Source organism: Mycteria americana, chromosome 3 (assembly GCF_035582795.1).
Source record: "Mycteria americana isolate JAX WOST 10 ecotype Jacksonville Zoo and Gardens chromosome 3, USCA_MyAme_1.0, whole genome shotgun sequence".
Taxonomy (NCBI): domain Eukaryota; kingdom Metazoa; phylum Chordata; class Aves; order Ciconiiformes; family Ciconiidae; genus Mycteria; species Mycteria americana.
The window spans coordinates 56792228-56812582 of record NC_134367.1 but is presented as its reverse complement, the minus strand read 5'-3'; the positions used below and the strand labels follow the sequence as shown (position 1 = coordinate 56812582).

General features: G+C 39.7%; 1 protein-coding gene across 7 annotated transcripts in view; it reads left to right on the top strand.

Annotated features, from left to right (window-relative positions):
• CEP85L (centrosomal protein 85L) overlaps window positions 1-20355 on the top strand; it is a 158092-nt gene that overhangs the window by 40424 nt on the left and 97313 nt on the right. For 6 of the 7 annotated variants that reach the window (XR_012775243.1, XM_075498626.1, XM_075498627.1 and 3 more), the window contains exon 2: window positions 10958-11119. The exons of the other annotated variant lie outside the window; for it this stretch is intronic. Coding sequence is in view for 3 of the 6 variants with exons in the window: in XM_075498626.1 (XP_075354741.1) it covers window positions 10958-11119 (162 nt within the window). In the remaining 3 variants the exon portion in view is untranslated. The remainder of the gene's footprint in view (window positions 1-10957; window positions 11120-20355) is intronic. 7 annotated transcript variants of the gene reach the window in all.

Here is a 20355-nt window from a genome sequence, read left to right as displayed (position 1 = left end):
GCTACGCTCAAGTGACCTATTTCTCCACAGCCAGCCATGCCGTAAGTGGCACTGCATCTTTCTGTCCTCATTCCCCAGGGATCTTTGCTGTGTTTTGAGACTCAGATGGCCCCCCTGTAAAAGGAGGCATTAACACAAATAAAAGAAGGGCAAGTGTTGAGATTTTTTTTCTTTTTTCTTTCAAGGTATGATAGTCCCTAAAATGTGGGAAGATGTGACAGGTAAACTCCTTTTGCCTGAAGGGGTGTATGTGAGTCAATTGCAGGGCATGATTTCATTTTACAGCTAAGATAATCTAGTGGGTATTTGCTCCCACCCTTCTGGGTACCTCTGCTCATGTATCCTTACTGCTTCCTGTGTCCCCAGTCTAGCACTTGTTCAGCCTTATGGCAAGCTAATTTGGGGAGCTGGACCAGGAGAATGCTAAAGTTAAATAAATACTGAAGGGGGGACTTACAGTTGGCTGACCCCGGTGTGAGACATCGCTGCAGGAAACATCTGTGCTGGTGTCAGGCGGGTGCGGAATACCTGGAGTCAAACGGGCTGGCTCTTCAGTCAGCTGATGGGTAGTGGAAAAATCTCCTAGCACAATCTTACTTTGCCACTGCTGGTGACATCAGGAAGTATATAGTTAATCCTCAGACTTACCACAAAGGCCAAGAAAGATTAAGAGAGAGGATCAGGAAAAAGTGACATTAATTCCACTGGACACAGTGTAGCTTCCACCAGTTAGTGGACTCGCATACAGGTTGAAATGGGACCAGAATAATGGATACTGACTGGAGAGGTAATAGGAGACTATCTCAGCATTGCTGAGGAAGGACAGTGCAAGTAGTGTCAGGGAAAAGTCATGCTGCCTCTTTATTGATTAAAATAGCTGAAACAGACTTAGCAAATGCAGGTAGAAAAACAAATGCTTCTTAAACTTTTGACTTCCTCATATGTTAAGAGACTGGTGGTGTAGTATTCAGACAAGAAACATTCTTGAATCGTCCTGGAGTCAGATCTGAGATTCCTTATAAGGTATCCTTATGTTTTTAATGTCTGCTTTACTCCTTTTGTAGCATAGTTTCCAGACAGTGTGGACAGCTGCAACTTTTTCAAATGTTTCAGAATAAATAAGACTTTTTTTCAAGTCTGTATTTCTTTAAAAGATGGTATCTTCTCTCCTGAATGCCTACTCTACAGCAAAGCTATTTATACCTTTTGGCAATTCTGAACCTTTGGAGACATTCTTATAGTTGAGAACTAATGCTTTGTACAAAAGTTCAGTGACTAGCACTGATCAAAGGCCCGATGGTTCTGTGGGTAATAAGAAAACAAAGTGGGAGTGTAGTGACCTAGCTAGAAGCACTAAAAGGCATTGAAAATACCATTACTTAAAACTTTATCACTTTTGCTAGAGACTTTACAGAAAGCAGAGCTAACAGTTGCAATCTTAACCTCTTTCTGTTCACTTCATCATCCGACATACCAAACTGATTGAACAAGGGCTTTTGTGTGGTTGGAAGAATTGTAATGTAAAATTTTACATCAAAAGTGATTGTAGTTGTGAAGATGGAAACACAAGAATTACTGGTTTTGACTGGAAGTATCCTAAGTAGGGTTGGTGGTGTACAGTGTGAAGGATTTTTTTTTTTTAACTACTGCTCTTTCATTTTAAATTCCAGAGTATTGTCCTTGCTTATATTGAATAGGTGTGAGTGGAAGCTGAGAAGCTGAGCTTGGGGAAAAGTTGTGCCTTGTGACATGAGTATTGGAAGTTTGTAAGGAAAATCTCCTAATGACTTAAGCCAGAATTTCATCCTTTTAACCCAAATGTAACAATGTGGGAACTCCTTTACATGATGTGCATACTTCTGTTAGCATGCACTAAAACTGTAGTTTGGAGGCTCAGTCTCTGGTATGTCCATATTAAAGTAGATCATGTTGCGTGTATAATGCACATTAGACCTCTGAAAAATGATGGGAAAAATTCTAGCATTGTTATACTTGAGCAAAATGTTTCAATGAATTTTTTTTTTTATCCCTGTCTTCACTATTTATTGTACCATCAAGGATATCTTTAGAGCTGATATGTGATTACAAGGAAGAGAGAAATTATGCTCTTTTTAAAAAAAAAAAAAAAAAAAAAAAAGGTAAGACTGCTAGACTCCTTTATTTGATCCACTTTGGTAAGTGTGGGAACTGCTTAAAACCATTTAGTATTTTTTGACTCATTCTAGCAGCTGTGATTACTTCACTTTTCACCATGCATAGAGGAGATTGAATTAACTCTTTAAACAGAAAGAGGGAGGACAATGGTAATTCTGTAAGAAAAATGTTGGAATGACAAACAATTTGGAGAAAAACTTACCTCATTGTGGTTTTGAATACCAATAAACCTAAGCTGCAAGAAGGGCTGAAACATAGATGATAATCTGTGATCATTAGCTTTTTTTTGATAGGAGGACGATTCAGCTGGTCACCTACAAGTGCACAGCTTTGTAACAGACTCTAGGAGCTGACTGCATGTCCTGAGGGCTTGCTGTTCGAAGTTTATATTAACTTTAAGCATAACTTAATGTGTTTATTTTCCTAGACGTTCCCCTCTTCATATTGTAAGTGATAAACTTTCCAAGTTTAAAAAGTAGCCTTCTCCTCTGCGGTTACTATATGGAAGTGAATGGAAACTAAGAATATAATTTTGTGTTTCTGTGGGGTGAATAGTGCATTGAGTCCAAAGAGGCAAGCCAGCATAGCAGGCATGAGGTAATATATGTAGTCTGTGTGCCAAACGTGAAATAAGAAACATGTGTAGTTTGTATTTTGAAGTTCTGTTTTATGCAAATGCTCTATCTGGAAGCCGAAAACTCACAGGAGTGCCATCAACAATAGGACTGAATTCCTGGTCTTGCTCCTGTCAGTGATGAAATGAAAGTAAACCTCTTTCTTTCCTGACAAGGGTAGGACTTTAATCATTGGGTTGATATTAAATAACTACAGCTAAATGCTGTCTGTATAAAAATTATAAGGTGTGTTACAAATTTGAGTTCTTGTTTTACATCCTTTGTAGAATAGAAATCAGGGAGGCTGAGTCCATTATTACATACTGTGTCAGTCTAAGGATTTTGCTACCTTTTTAGCTAGCAGAATGCTGTGTTGAACACAGCTTTCTGCTAGTTGAACAGATTTTGTCCTCCACAGTGAAGCCAGCAGAGATCTATGCTTATCTTGCGCCAGTTTAGAATCTGCCTTAATGTGCAATTTGGCAGTAGGGATAAGCCTAGTTACTAGCTAGTTGCTGCTAGGCATCAGAAGTGTGCCTGTATGTTCCCTCTCCTTCCTTGGCACTGCTTCTAGTCTGACCCCTTGCTGAGCCAGCTTAGGAAATCAAATTAGCAGATAACCTTTTTTGTAAGCGGGGACAGTTTGTTCCTGAACCGCATTCTGTGGGGTCTGGAATGGCAGGGCTTATGCTGGGGAAGCAAAAGCAAATACGTGGCTGGGAAAGGTGACCAGCCTTTGCGTCGCAGCTGACCACTAGATCTGATTAGCTCTAATGTCAAACAGCATTCTCAGCTTGAACCCATTTTAGCCAGCGGCATAAGCTAGCCAGCTGGACTCTGATGGAAAGACAGAGCTGGGCACCTTTTACTTTCTGTGGGCTCTGGTGTGGGGAGTTGATAGAGAGTGAGCTACCTGATTATGTCTTTATCTGCCATGGCAAGATTCTCTAAAGCTCCTCTGTCAAATTGATGTATTTATTCTTCTTAGTTCCCATTCTTTCTTCTAGATGGCATACTTCCCTGCACGAGAAACCTTGTAACTTCTTGTTGTACAGTGCCATACACATTTGTAAAATCACAAAAAATTGTAACTTGTGAAAGTTCACACTGAAATACTGTTTTGTATAGAAGGCAAAGGTTTTGTAGTTATAATTATCTATGATGAGAGATTGTACATTTAGCCACTGGGGGGGGAGGTTTAACTTTTATTAAGGAATTCCAGAGGCAAAAGAAGCCAGAGGTTTGGTGATAACAATCTACTTAAAATTTTCTACTTAAAATTTAGCGCTCTTAAGAAATTGGAGCACAAGTTTATATTCCTTAAAATGTGACCCTAGTCATGTTCTTCTAATTGATACTGCCAATCAGGCATATGTTTACTTTGAGGATTGTATTTTGAGGATTTTCTTCTTTGGGTTTCTGTCTTCTACTTTCATTTTTCTCCTCTACTATTTTATGATGTTTTTCTCTCTCTCTAGTGAATTCTTTTGCACATGAATAGTACAGAGGACAGGCATGGGCCTTTGTATGCCAGGTAGTATGTTATCAGGCTGTACAAGTAAAAATGCCAGTAAAAAGGTCTCTCTCTCAGTATTCTTCTGCTTAAACTCTTGCATTCCTGTTTTTCTTTCCCAGCTTCCCTCTATATCTGTACATTTTTATCTTTCTTCATACTTAGGAGTGCTCTAATCAGTTTCCAACTGAAAAACTAGGAGAGTTTAGTTAAATAGCTTGTGGGCTCTGTCAAGAAAGCACACTAATAAAGGATATGAGTCCTCAGGATGAATCATACTTCAGCTATCTGACATTGTAAAGTGCTTTTGAGAAACCAAAATGTAAAAATTGAGTAGTTAGGGCTGTCATTTCATCCCACTTTGCCCTGCTCCTTTTTGCACTTAGATTAAGCTGTATCATCCACCTACTCTCAGTGCATTCATGTGAGAGGAGGGACTAGGACCTTCTGGTACCTCAGTTCCTGGCCAGCTGGTAGAGCCAGGAGCTTCCACCACCTCCAGTTTGTGAAAAGGGTCCTGAAACTGTCATCTGGCCATCTTCCCTGAAAGCATTAGAATCCCTCTCTTACCAGTGTACTGCTCATCTCAGAAGAGATGATGTTGCATTGTAGACCTGGAATTTATTTTGGACATTTGTATTAATAAAAGTTGCAATTTGTTTTGCAGAAGGATCATAGAGATGAAGTGCAGCTAGCAAATATTTGTCTAGGTGTCAGGGTTGGGATGCCAGTTTTTTAACATTATTTTCAAGAGTGTTTATGTGTCCGTGTAAGTTTTCTTTTTGCCTGTGTCTGCAAGGAACGCTTACGTGCCTGGTTCTTTTTATTGTGTCAGGATATCAGATTGAATGAATCCGGTTTATCTTTTGCTTCATTGTTGATTGAAGGAGGCTGCTGTTGCACCATTCTATCAGCTGACTGTGAGCTTTTTTATAAAAACTACATAAATATGTTAAAGTGTGACGTCTGCTCTTGTGTCTACTTTTTGGAACGGGCTTTTTGCATTTTAAGTTCCCCTGCCTCCATTTCCTTTTCTCACTATCTATGTTGTCTTTCCAGCAGTTGAAAAAATAGAATATTTATTGGCAAAGAATTGTTGTGCATGTAAGTCAGGTTTTCCTTTAATCTTTCAGCAGTAATGATCTTGCAGCTGCTATGATGAGTAAACATTTATGTTTTCCAACTGAAGTAAGTTTATTCCTACAATACAGCAAACAGATCACTGAGAGACCATTTGTGGGTTTGTTTGTAGACTTTTCCTTTTGAAGAGATGTGTGGTTACTTAGCCCTATGGGACAGGGAGAGAGTGCAAAAGAGAGGCTGTGAAACCTTGAAGGGTTCATTGAGAAGGGGGGAGAGGAGGAGTTGCAACTGGGATAAGTTCAGCAATGTCAGGGGACTGTATGAGTAGGCATGGGGGAACTGGGTTGAAGGTGGGTAGACTTCTTTCAAAATACTATCCTATGACCTTCTAGCATAATTAGTAGGGTTTGGGGTAAAGTTGTTGATGATCAGGGTGAACTGAATAACTGGCAGTAGGTTTGGGATGAAATGCTGACTCTCTTTCCTTGAAAGAGCTTCAGGCAGGCTTCAGTGCCATTGTGGCGTGAAATATTATTGTACAGCCTGGTCACATCCGTGATGACTAGAATGAGCTTTGCATAGTTGTCAGTTTTGATACTACTGTAGTGAGATGTCCCCTTCAGAGTCCTTTGGCTGTATAAATTTACACTGGCTGTCATGGGTGATTCACTTCTGGTCACAATCTATGTCAGTCATGGTGTGGAATAGAAAAATCAGTATCCTTCAGTTAGGATGTATCTGCTGTGAAACCCGGTTAAGTCTTTTGCTGTTGCTTTCCATTCAGTGTCTAGGTAAAATAACAGTATCATAGCTGTCACTTAAAATAATACTTTCTACATTCAAGCATGTTAGAGGTATTTTAGGAACCAGATATAAAGACAGTGGTGGTATTATTTTATATGTGTAGATCATGTGGGATGGGTGCATGCCACTGAAATGAGGAGTGGTAATGATCCAGAATTAACTAGGTGCCTTCCTGCCAGCAGTAGCTGACAGCATTCTGTAATACACAGAAAAAGATACATGTTTTTGTGGAGTGAAATTTCAACAACTGTTCTCTTTTAATAAATAATCTACTTCCTGCACTTTATATACTTAGTTGTTAACTGATCTGTTTTAAATGCCTAGGCTGGAAATGCAGCACTATGTCAGTATATTTAACTGGCCAAATTCAAGGACGCAGTCAACTGTTTGTATAAACAAGGCTCCTTCTGACATTTCTTTGGGATCTTGGATGTATTTTATTTGTCATGTTTGTTGTTGGAAATGACAGCCAGCTAGGATGACACTACTTTTCTTTCTCTTCTGTGAAATCCTGTGAAAGGTAGATTTTCCTGACCCAGTAAGGAATGATCATAGTCAGATGGTAATATACAATTTAGCAGCACAAATATATATTAGAAATTTTTGCTTGCTTTTCTTGCCCCACTCTGTATTTTGGGCAGATGGACGCTAGCTGTTGATTGGCAGGTTTGAGATTAGAGCAGCAGGGTAAAGCAGGTGTGCTAGCTGAGCAGCGTGGGGACTCCTGTGTGTCTTCTCCCCCTCTTACGCTTGGTTCTTTTAGTGTAGGCTGTTTGCTGCATGAAAGATGATGTATTTAGAGAGAGCTGTTGAAAAGGAGGTGGGGAGCATAGAACAGGGTGCATAGCGATTGGAGATTCTTGAGAACTTGGCTCGGAAGGTCAGTTTCAAATAATGAAACCAATAAATGAATTTTTAAATAATGACTTTGACTAATGAGGTCTATAAGGTCTTATTTTATTGGTTACGTTTCCTTATTGCAACTTGTGTAATTACCTTCCCTCAGCGATGGGGGGAGGTCTGCTCTCTGGCACTTTGAATTGGGTATGGATGACTTACTGTGGAGACTTAATTATTGAGTCTGTTTCTACTATCTTGTTGCTTTTGTTTGGCCACTTATGGGAGTGGGTTCAATTAGGTTTGAAAAGCTCTTTTTCATGTAGACAGTTTATTTTTACGATAGCCTTCTATTGTGCAGAATCACCATTAGGTCAACAAGGTAAAACAATGATGCAAATGCGCCATGAAACATTAAGAAGCATAGACTCTGCAATATATCATTAGCTATCTTTTTAAAAAAAAATGCAGCATGTTTAATGTAGGACTTCTGTGGGAGGCAAAGAGAAAGCGTTTCCTGAAGTGATCACATGCAACCATGTTCTGTTCGCTTGTCTCAAACAGGTTAAAAAGCACATACTGTTTACCTATTTGAATTCTAAAACAATTCTCTTTCTTGAGACATACCCCTTTTAAATGTAGAGGCTGCTCCTGAACTGTAGAAGCCCAGTCGGTGAGAAAATGAGACCATTCCACCCTATCCCAGCCCCTGTCCATGCCTCTGTGTACAGGGTGGCTGTAAGGGAAAGGCATGATCCTAGTGACGGCACTGTGGGCGCACTCGTGCTGCGCACAGCCAGCTGTGCATTACGAGGGGTAGAGAGAGGGAGCGCCCGAGTGAAGAGACTCTTCTGGAGCCCAGGGCACCGTGCAGAGAGACTTGAGTATTTCCCTGGAGAGCCAGATGGGATCTGGCAGGCCTGTGCTGAGCCAAAGCTAATAAACTCCTGCTGGCCTCGTGCTGATGATCTGTGTGTAGCTATGGATGCGTACCAGCAGTTACCTCTTCAGGCCTACCAGCTCAAGAATCAGGCTTCATGAGTTAACTTAGAAATGCTGAACTGTCCCTGAATGCAAAGGTGCTCCAGAGAGTGTAGCATTAATTCTGTGTTGTGCCAGCAAGTCCTCCTGGACCTGTGCTTCAGCACCACACTTGGGGCTTGGCATGTCCCCAAGCTGTGTGCGCGTAGGTGCAAAATTGAGAACAGATTACAGTAGGGTGTTCTGTGATGCTTTTTGTTTCCTCAACTTACAGTACCTATAGAGATCCTGATGAGGATGACTGTCTGCTCCCTCTAGTATGTTAACCCTTTTTGTTGAGTCTAGTTGCACTGCATTGTTGCATCTTTTGGGATATACTGCAACAATATGTTTAGAACACGAGGAGACTCTGATGAGGTGTTAGGAGAATCTTCTTTGTACAGGGGGTGGTTAAATGCTGGAACAGGCTGCCCAGAGAGGTTGTGGAATCTGTGTTCCTGGAGGTGTTCAAGACTCAGCTGGATGGGGCCCTGAGCAGTCTGATCTAATTAGTCTTGCTTTGAGCCGGGGGCTAGAGTAGATGACCTCCAAACGTCCTTTCCTATCTAAGTTACTCTATTGTTCTGTGGTACTTTCAGCTTTTATTCCTCAAAGTTCCACCGAAGTGAAAAGTATCTCTCCTGTTTGGGGGGCTGCGTAAGGATGGTTATAGGTTCACATACTGAACATTTGTCTGACCAACAGATCTAAAGCGTTTGACACTTAATGCTGTGTTGATTTAATGTGCAGTAGTGGTAGCATTATCTGCTGCATTTCTTTTAACACTTGTTTAATGCCATAAAAGCTGAAATGTCACTAAAGAGTTGTATTGTGGAGAACAGCATAATAAAGGGTGAATGAAACTAAATTTCTCTTCTATAAATGTATTTTAAATGTCTCCTAAATCAGAACTGTCTCTGACTTAATTAGCTTGGGCTCCCATAAGTTGACTTTGCTCTTGCTGGAATAGCTAGATGCAGCTTGAGAAGTATGAAGTGGAACTCCTGTGGAAAATAGACCTACTTAGAGGGAGGGATGGAAAAATTCTTGTTCCCAAAGCAGCCAGAGTGTTTAGTGAAAAATGTGCTGGTGGTAGGAGAGGAAGAAGCGTCCCAGTTTCCCACTAGTTGTAGGCGAAACTATCACATTTCAGTACGTTAGATGATGACACAGAGAGTATGGTATGAAGAATGACATCTGGAGTGGTATTTGCTTAGGATCTTGTCTGGGACCTCCTTACAGGGTGTGACGGGTGAGCCACAGGTGAGCCACGGGCAGTTGCGTTCACGTCTGGCTCCTCTGGTCTTCCGTTCTGCTGCCTTACCCTTGAACTTGAAAGCTACTCAATGGAATAATTAAGAGTTAAGAGACTTTTTGGAAGGAAAAGCAAAAAATTTAAGGAAGAGAAAGAAATACGTTGCACAAGGTATGGCTAAAGCAGGATGAAGGGGAAGGAGAATTGAGTGATTCTGAAGACTGAGAAAAGATAGGAAAATGTGTTAAAGGGGAGAAGAGGCAGTAACCTCAAAGGAGAATGAAGTTGAGACAAATGAGATGGACAGGTATATCTAAGACCTCCAAGAACCTGCTTACAGAAAGTAGACTGTCTTAGATGTCATGTTACTGTTAAATAGAGCATATAGTAAGGAAGCATGTATTGTATTCCTTAATTTAAAAGTGGCTTGGTGAGCAGCTGTGATCACTCTGGCTAGTAGGTCTAGTGATTTGGCTGCTATGTGGGAAGTATGTATGTATTCATATATAAGTGGGGGGGTACATATACACACACATATGTATTCATTTTTACATCCTTTTTTAAACTATTTAATTTACTGGGAAACAAGTACAGCTGGAAATAGCAATGATCTGCAGATGTCATTGCAGAGGCAAATTGCTGTTATGACTTTGGATGGACACTGCTGAAAGTGTTTAAATGACCCCCAAATAACCACATGTAGCATAAGAGACGTTGTATGAGAACTGATACTTCTTCATGAGTCATTTCCTGCTGAAAGTGTTATGCAAAGTTAACTGCTAGAGGGGGTGTATGTATGTGATTATATATAAAATCAGGAGCAGGCCGTGCTTTTTTCCAGGGTTCTTAATGTGGCTCTGCTGGTTTGGAGTGTGAACATGATGGTCAGTATTGGCTATTGGAAATCGTGATGGTCCTCAGGGGTTGTACTCTGGTGTATTTTCCCTTGAGACTGACTATAAAGTAGGCCACACATTCTCAAAAATTCCTTGAACAGAAGAATTGTTTGCTGCTCTGAATTGTGCTTTAAAATTTAATATTTTAACAATTATTTAAATAAAAAAACCAAAATGAAACACACCACTAGATGGATAGATGTCTCACAAAGATGGCTTGTGTGCAGCTACTATGTGCCTGCTTGAGTTGGTACTCTATCTTTTGATAACTGAAAACTACTGATAACAATGAAACATAATGAATTACTTTAGATATCAGTGTTAACGATTTCATTTCTGGCTTAACTTTATCACCTAGGTCATGTGGTTTATGCACAGTTGGAAATGACTCTATTTCACTGGCCAAATCTTCAACTGGTTTCTGTTCTAAAATATGTTCATCTCTCTGATTGTAGTTAAACGCTTGCAGTGCAAAATTTTGCTGTGAGTCGAGAATCAGTTCTAGGACAGGAATCATAAATTAAATATCTTGTTAAAGTTAATGCAAGAACAGTTTAAGGGTTATGTTTTTAAATAGTAAAAATGTATTTACTGGATTTTTTTGGGACGCTTCCACCTAGCAAAAGGATTTTAATAAAAAAATACCCTAAAACATTGGCACAGAGTCTGGCTCAAACCTGAACTATGAAACATGGGATTCGGTTTTCATCTTGACCGGTATTTTGTTGTTGACTTCTGTACTGTATCTGTAATGACAGACTTCTGGCTTCCTTCTTTATAGGCTCAGATTATTCCTCAGTGGGATGGTTACCTGGTACTGAATCCCTGTGGCAGTCCACAGCCATTTCATCAAGCAGTCAAAGCAATCCTGTCAGAAGACACAGTATAGCTTCCGACAGCGGGGACACTGGGATTGGTACCTCCTGTTCTGATAGTGTGGAAGGTGAGTTGACACTGTTAAGTTTTGGATGTTTCTGAGAGAGAAACAATCCAAAATGTTTTAAAGGTATGTTTCCCAGAATAATGGTACTTTTCCAAAGCTGTTGAACTCATGCAGTTCTTTGTTTTCCTGGCTGGACCAAGTAATTGTTTTGGTGAGGTTTAATTAATTTACTTCTGCATGAGTTGTGTGCATTAACTTGCATCTCTGCCACAAAGCTGGTACTTGTGTTAGATCTTTTGATAATTGCAGTTACAAGAAGTGTCAGATTTATACAGAGAAGTAATATCCTGTACTACAGCGCTTGATAAATGAATGGTAAAAGGAGAAAAACTTTTGAGGGAGCTGATGAAAGGACAATGCTTTCTGGTGTTTATTGTGCGTGTTAGCAAAGAAAGCTTACTCATTAGGGCTGGGAGGAAAATGGGGTGTGTTGTCTTCCCATTTCTTTCTTCTGGTGGGAAATATGTTTACATTTTATTGCATGGCAGTTGACACATAATCAAAGATCTTTAAGGAAAATCTGAAGGTAAAATCTTTAAGGTATCTGAAGGTTGTTAAAACTTAGTTTGGACTAAATCATTATTACTCAAAGTTGATCTTATCCCTGAGAGGTTCAGCCTCTAAGGTAGCAGCATCTCCATAACGTTGGCACCCTCCCTATGGAATGTGTCACTGGAATTAAGCCTGAATGAGAGAGAGACTAGGCAGTAATAAGGCTTGAGGATGTCTTCTTTCACAGCCTTATTTCCCAGTAAGATTTTCAAGACTTAAGGTAATGACAGCGGGACTGATATACTTTTCTCCAGCGCCTTTCTATGCCTGGTAAATTTTTCAAAAGGGTAGCTGAAATGAGGAAGAAGAGGAAGAATTAGTAGAAATGAAGTAAGGAATGCTGAATCAATGTAAGAGACAGGAATCTCTATAGGGAGGCTGAGCATTCCTGAGGAGAGGTTAGAATGCCTCAGAGTTAAATTTGTAAGGCCTCTTTGCACATGAGGAAATCCTTTCTGCCTTCTTCCTGTGGCATCTGTCAGTTGGAAGGGAGCTCTCTAGGAGAGTCCTCATAGCTTGCTTTCTGCTTACTTTAATTTCTAAACCTTTATTGGCTTTGGCAAAATAAAGATTTTAGTCAAATTCTTGGGTGTAAAACTGAAATAGTAAATGGTTATTAATGCAGAAGCCTTATTGCTTTTGCTTTTTTTTTTTTTTTTTTTTTTGAGATGTAGGGGGCATAAAGCACTCTCATGGTGTGTACGTATAGATTTACAATCAGACTCACCCAAGTGTTGCACAATACTATTTTAAGATGCAGCATTTGAATTAAAAACATGCTCTCCCCTCCCCCCGTTGAGGGCTTCCCCATTTGAGGGGTGGGGGGAAGGAGAGGAAATGAAACAGCACCTCCTCATCAGATCTCCTGGCTCAAGAGGAGAGCAGAACAACGGTTCCTGCGGGCGGGGAGGGAGGGGAGGAATGGCACACTGATACAATCAGAAGTTTGATAGGCATTTGTTGGCAGTTAACTAATAACTCTCTTCATTTGCATGCTTTTAATAGACCATTGTTACAAGCTGCTTTTGGGGTTTCTCAAAATAAAGAGGGAAAAATTGCAACAGCAGATAGTTCATGAAGTTTGTGCCTCTGGCGATGTTTGACAATGGTCAGTTCTACTGTATCCTCAATGTTATCGATTTCCTGCTACCTCGTTTGAAAAACTTTTCAGTAGCAGAAAATAAAATGTGAAAGAAAAAAGGAGGGAAACCTAAATGTAAAATGAAAGTTAATGGAAGGAGCATATGACAGGCTTGGAAACTGAATGTATACGTACATTTTTAGTGGAAAGTGCTGTTGCCTATGATAACTAGTTGCATCTCTCAAGCTGCCCCCTCCCTGCATCCACAAAAAGAAAAGAGTATCGTTGTGATGGTGGGACTGCCAGGCCAGACTGGTAATTGCAGACTTGATGCTGGCCATCTGCTCTCAATGTGGTGCTTGGGAAGAAGCCCGTGGGGATTTTTCAGAGGGGAATTTTTTTCACAAGTCAGCAGATCATTACAATTTTTAACAATGCTCAGAGAATGAAATGTGGCTTTGCTATTTCCTTTCTATTATGCCTACTAAAAATAAAAAACATTTTCAGAATTAACATCTGCTTTAATTCTGGAAGTCGCAGGTGAATTCATTTGTGCAGATGTGCAGTTACTAGTAAAGATGCTGGTGCAGGGAGTGGAGCTCAGATGCATTTAAAAACTGTTTTTACTGGTTTTCCTTGCATCTTAAATGTTCCTTTAAATTCATCTTCTTACTCATGCTTGATTTCAGGAGCATTCAGTCTCTTTAAAAGTGCAGGTTTTAAAGAATAGTGCCAAGTGGCTGTTGTGTTTGGCTCAAACCTATATGGTTTGGAGGGGAGATGGGTTTTGACAAAGGCAAGAGGAAGAGAAATCTTTTATGTTAAAATGTGTTCAGTTGGCTGTCTCTATATTATGTTGTGCAAAGGTAGGAAAATTAGGAAATGAAATGACTAGTTGAGTTTCATTACTGAAGTTGAGCAATGTTGATGTGCACTGGGGAAGCTGAGGAGAGAAATTTAGAAACTGTAAATGTGGGGATGTTTGTTTGGGTAGAATAGATCTTAAATTTCTAATTCAGAGTGCTTTAATTTTAAGGAGTCATGTCAAAAGGCATTTTTATCTCTGTGTAAATTACTGTTAATGTGGTTGGGTTGGTTGGTTGGTTTATTTCCTGTCAGTAAGTGGTTCTCGATTCAGATCAGCTTTTGAGTGAGATAAAAATATTTACTGTATTCTGTATGGAGCAGGAGGAAAAGATTTTGATACGGTCTTTTCCAGGTTCTTTTCTTTTTAAACTTACCTCTACTTGTAACTTGCAACTTACCTCTAACTCTGTTATTACTGTTTTCAACTTATCCTGTACAAGTCTGAATAGTTTATTCTTGGGCATTGGCTGCAGCTAGTCTTCAGAAAAATCTCATATTCTCTGGTAAGAAGTATGGTGGAAGTGAAACATAGAGCCCTATGAAACTGTTGAAAAGTTCCTGCATTTCAGATAGAGTAGGAGGTTGTGTTCAGGATGAATCGTGTGGAAGAAAAGGTTTTATTTGGTGGCCAACAGCTGATCAACTGTCCGTGAAGACTATCTGAACCTTCTTGTTCTTGTTTTCCTTCTCACTGGCAACTCTGAAATTGGCAGACGTTAACATTTGTGGCTTATGCGTATAGGGACAAAAGGCAGCTTCCAACATCAAACAGCTAACAACTGTGCTATGGGTAGGTCTTTACATATAGGTTGCCTCTTAAACTTCAGAATTTGACCAAAAGATTGTTGATACTATTTCAGAACTGAAGCTAAAAGAGGAAACAAGGTTAAGGGGAGGTGGTGGCAGAAAAAAAGCCTCTCTTGTAACGGAAAAGTGCAGGTATAAAGTTCTGAAAACTTTCAGTTACAGGATCTTGTGTCTTATCTTTGTGCAACTCAGAAGTCTTTCAAATGGAAGCAGATTCCAGAAATAGTTGTCAAATGAATATTTAGAATTCTTTTGACTTAGGAAACGTGATGGTAAACTTCTAAGTTATGACTTCTCTAATTCTCTGTCTACATAAAATGCATGGTCTAGATTAAAGTCCTTCTTTTACAATTTAGAATGTCTGTTGGGAAAAAGGTGTGAGATACTGTATGGAAATGTGCAACGCATTCATGAAGCACAATGTTTCCTATTCTCCATCAGCAATAATAGCATTTATACTTACAGCTTTAAATAACCATTGTGATGCCTATGCCAGTCATCCATCAGTCTCTTTATGACCATTCTTTCAGTACCATTTACATAAGAAACATGAAGGCTACATTTTAAGTATTTTTGAGACTGTTTTTATTTGGGTTACTTAATTAGAGAATCCGGGTCTTATCAGAAATTAAATGGGCTGTAAACCTCAGCAGAGCTCTCTCCCCTGTGCACATTCTGAGTTTTGCCTTTTGATCAGAAGGGATAAGAACTAGATATTGATGTGACAAGATACAGGGCCATGGCTCTTGCAGGCCAAAACATCTTCCTCCATCAGATAAGCTTGCTGTGCAGTGGAAAGTTCCTCGTAAAGCAGATATCTTTCTCCCTTATTATGAAATAGAATTCTTGATTTACCATTTCTGGTTGCAAATTAATAGGCATGAAAATTCATAGAATGTTGCTTTCCTGGAAGAGAGAGATTGGATGCAGAGGATCAGAGTTACCACTTTTTTATTGGGGAGTTAATGTTCTGCTAGTTTAAGGTTTTTAAAAAAACTTTTTTTTAACACCTCCCACCCCTCCATGTTGGTTTAAGATGGATGGGTAATTGTGTCTCTTTTCATATAGAAATCTGAATAGGCGTGGTCTGTTCACATTTTAAAACACTGTTCCATAACTATATATAGAGGTTGCCTTTGGGAGAGGAGTTTCCCAAGTAGTGGTTCAGGGAGTATTGTGGACTAGATGCAGCATGCTTGATGTATTATCACTGCATTTTGTATAGGTAGGACTTCTCTGGAACGCTTAACTGATAGAATAGGAACTTGTTTTAATGTTATGAGGTCCAGGGGAGTCTCTTGTCTCTCATTTTGAACAGAATATGTTACCTTTCTAACTGATTAAAAAAAATCTTATGAGTTCAATTTAATTGTAGCATTTCTTGGTATGCCAGGGAACATGGTACAGCCAGCTCCAAAGTTACTTGATTTTGCTGTTTCAAGCACTCTTCTTCCACCAGGTCCTGAGCATGGTATTCTAACACTCTCCCCCTGCCTTCTCCCCTTCACTGAAGGAAAAAAAGAAAAGTTAATAAATATAGCTTTTGAATATAGTGAAAGGCAGAACTGGATTTCAGGAGACAAAATCTAATTATGAGTATCTTGGGCAGGTTCTTTTGTTTAGTTTAGCATGCTGCTAAAGATAATAGAGTTGAGAATGTGTACAGGTCGAATACTAGTTTGCGCTATCAGATTGATGTCAGGAAGGTGCAATAGCACAGGGATCCTAGACCTTGAGAGCTGGCAATGTACTTTGTACTCATTGTCTACTGTACTCCGTAAATTTGGAAGATGATGGATTTTAAGAGAAGTCTCTGAACTTACTTGAGTTGAGGTTAATCTTTATGCCTTTGGATCCTGGCAAGTAGTGGCATAAGTTTGGTGAAGTTGGCCGATTATCTGGAGGTTAGAAAATAATGATGTTTGAGGCATTCTTCCTTGATTTCCTTCCTCGCTGCTTGCCAAGTCTCACGTTCTGAAGCAGTGTGGTGCCCTCTGTGAGTCAGCCTTATTGTGTTACTTGGATGTTATCTATCCTGACAATCAGAAATGTGCACTTCACTTAAGCCTGTACTAGACTCTGTTCCTTGTAAAAGAGGTACTGTCATCCCTTGCTAGAATGAAGTGTCTATATTTCTGAGGGGAATATAAATATTAATGCTAAGAGCTTGGCTGTTTATTTTCTGAGGGTTTTTTGGTAGGATTTGAACAAAATCTAAACCTGAGTTATTTCAGAATTCTAGAAACCTATTTCCAGGATTTAATGGATAGGAAAAAATGATGCTAGTAAGTTTCCACTAAAATAAGACATGGGGAAGTTGCTTCAAATTGCAGTAGCATACTCCCTGTGTGAACCTGTGTACTCTGAATTTGAAATTGGCTTGAACTAAACTAAAGGTGCTCACTAGTTCCACAAGTGAACGTTCTGCAGAGAGAAACAGATGCTGCTTTAACTTCATACTTTGCCTTCTTTTGTGATAGTTTTGCCACAGAAACAAGCTCATGGTATGCACATGCTCAGTTTGCCTCACAAAAAATGCTAGCAGGATTTTTTCTCCAGCTAGTGGGCGTGTTTTGCCCAATGGACTCAGTGGATTTTGCCTTCAGCTAACATCAATACTTGGTTTTTAGAAAGATGACTTCTGTTTGTTCTAATCAGAAATGACTCAGTGAAAATAAATTGTGCTTGCTTAGGATTTGGCAGCATTCACTTTGATCCTGTGCAAAAAGTTATTTCTGTCATATATATTTTGGAAGCTGTGCCGCTCTTTGAGTTCTGTCAGAGTGAATGTGTTGAGATGGCGTGGGAGGTTGTCCCCTGCTGGTAGGTAAGCCCCCACGCAGTCTCTCACTCACTCTCCCCCAGTGGGATGGGGGAGAGGATCAGAAGAGCGAAATCAAGGAAAAAAACCCCAAACTTGTGGGTTGAGATAAAGACAGTTTAATAAGTGAAAGAAAACCCAACCAAACAAAAATCAAGTGATGCAAAAGCACCACCAGGAGACTGATGCCCAGCCAGTCTCTGAGCAACAAATACTTTGGAAAAAACCTGCCCCTCAGTTTTATTGCTGAGCATGACATTATATAGTATGGAATCTCTTTGGTATTTCAGGTCAGCTGTCCCAGCTGTGTCCTCTCCCAACCTCTTGTGCACCCCCTCGCTGGGGTGGCAGAGGCCTTGATGCTGTGTAAGTACTCTTCAGCAATAGCTAAGAGACTGGTATGTTACGAGCACTGTTTTGGTCTCCAGTGTAAAACACAGCACCATAGGGGCTGCTATGAAGCAAACTAACTCGGTCCCAGCCAAACCCAGTAAAATCTCTGCCCCTTATTCCATATCATTTGCATCATGCTCAGGTGAAATCTTGGGGATTTGTTTTTAATATGTCCTGTAATCTGTATTTTTGGAGTGTGGTGGATATCTGGCATTCTGATGGGAAAACAAAGAGCATCATACAATGGTCTTATCTATATTTAGGTTAGTATCATGACACCTGGGCATGCCAAGCATTATACATCTTTGCTGAGAGATTTCATGGAGGGCTTCGCACTTTTCCTTGCTACTGTTACATCAAAGAAAACTCTTTGGCCTGCATTCAGCAGCTCTGTAACTCAGGATCTCATGAAGGAAACATGAGTGAGATCAGTTTCAGAACAGCAAAAGAGAGGAACATCTTGAGCCTTAAACTACCTCTGTATGAACACTTGGAAACATTCTGTAGCTACTCAATATTTAATGTACATATTCAGGTAGCGTTTGCAGCCTTACCTGAAAAAATCACAGGCCTCCTTTTTAATCCTTTCCACTATAGACAAAGTAGTGCAGTTAGTGGTAGACCATAGTCATTTGGGGTGTAGGCCGTGAGTTGCTTACAGCCTGCTGCTGAGCAAGACAAGACCTGTTGCTGCTGCCTTGAGTTCTAGCTCGGGACTTGACAGAGAAGACTGGTTGTATCCCCCATAGAAAGGTTTGTAAATCCCTGATTTTTAACAGTTTTACAACACTACCTGTTTCTGGAGGGCTTATGCTTTGCTCTTAGTCTTTATTCAACAGACCTATTTCTGCCTTAATGTATGCACAGATAAAACTTTTTGTGTGTGTGTGTAAAGTCCTGTTAGCGTGTTTAATGTCATCCTTTATTTTAGCTGTGATTTCAGTGTACTGATGATAAGGAATTTTTGCAAAAAACCTTTGAAGTAGAACATAAAAGCTCCCTGTTAAAGAGGACCTTTTTCAGGGCCTCACTTGTGTTTCTGTGAGCTTCTGTGATAAGTCAGATGGACTTTTTACATCAGTTTTGGCAGTATAAAGGCAGAAGTGGGAAAGAACAGTGTGCAGAGACCACTCTTACATGAAGCGTAGTTACTCCATCTCACTTCCTTCATCACTGACTTTCTTCAGGTTAGGGGAATTAAGTGTCTGTATGAGAACGTGAGAAATATGCAGCAAATAACACGTCTGACTAGCTAGCCCAGGTTTTGGGTGGAATTAAATAGTTTGAATTGTGCAGGCTGGTAAGGGGAAAAAAAAGCCTGCAAGAATGCTTGCCTGTCTGCTCAGGGGGTTTTGTTTGCAGTAACCTCACCTGAGTGATGGTTGGTAACAGCTGGCCTGTTAATTTTCAGGCAGAATAGGTGCAAGTTTGTTGCTTTTGATAGGTTAAATTCCTTTAAGAACTGTGACTGTTTTTAAAGCAATTATTATTGCCACTGTGTATTTTTCTTTTCACCATCTTAAATGCTTCTTACCCAATCAAATTTAGAAGGAAAATTGGTATGGGTTTTTCCCAATGCAAACATGGTAAAAGAAATCTTTTGGGTTTTTTCTTTTCTTCCTTTTAAAGGGCCGACAGATAAGATTTTGCTATGACAATGATTGCATTTGTGTCAGCTGCAGTCGTGGAAGTCTGCATTGTAGAAGTATAGTCAGCTGCACAGGGGTCACTTCTTTGTTACTGAAAGGGAACAACCCCTCGTTCTAGAAGGTGTCTTTTAAATATGGACTTGGCAAATTCAAATGTATGAAAACTATGAATTGAGATGATGATGGAGTTGATCTGTATTTTTTACGTTATGTTGAGCTATCAACAGCTATCAGCAGTCCTTCAGTTTATTACAGAGTTTTTTTGCTTTCTTAGTGGTCCTTTGACTTTTTCAGGAATTGAGTTAAAAAGTTATACATGTGCATTTTTCAGTCACTCAGATTGAAGAGATAACTAGGACGTAATTTGAGATGAGCAGAGGTTGGAATAAACCTAGAAAAACAAGGGCTGTCTAGTTTAAAAGGGTTTGTTAATCTCTAAGAATAATCTTGGTTTATTCTTCATAATAAGTTATGCCAGTTTTAGGTAATATTACAGTAATTAGAAGTTCTCCTAAATATTTTTTTCTTTAAATGTAGATGTTAGGTTTTGTGAGTGTTGTAGTCCTTAGGAGGTGTGCAGTAAACATAATCTCATCTTCCTGCTGTGTAGAAGAGGAAATTGCAGATGAAACCCCAGTCACCTATGTGCTGTGGTATATAAATATTTTCTCTGCTCTATGTTTTTGTTGTCTGTAGACACTTTTAAAGCTCCTGGAGCTGATGATCATATTCTCACACCATCACATTGCATTCTTACTTTGCTTGGAAAGGTTGGTTCTTGTTTACCTCCACAGTACCTAGAATCTGTGACCCTTTTTCACAGCCTCATACTGGGTGCTATAATGTTTTGGAGTTTGGAGCTTACTGAAGTTTTGGAGACTTGAAGATTTGTGTCTTACTTTAGGTACACTTACGTACTTGTAATAGCTGATTTACCCAGGCTTACAGTTCTCTTGTATTTTCAGCTAAAAATACAAGTGTAAAAGTAGCATGTCATTAATTCATTGTAAATACAAGTATTTGAGGTTGAAAAAAATTGAGCAATGACTGAGTGCTAAAGTGAATT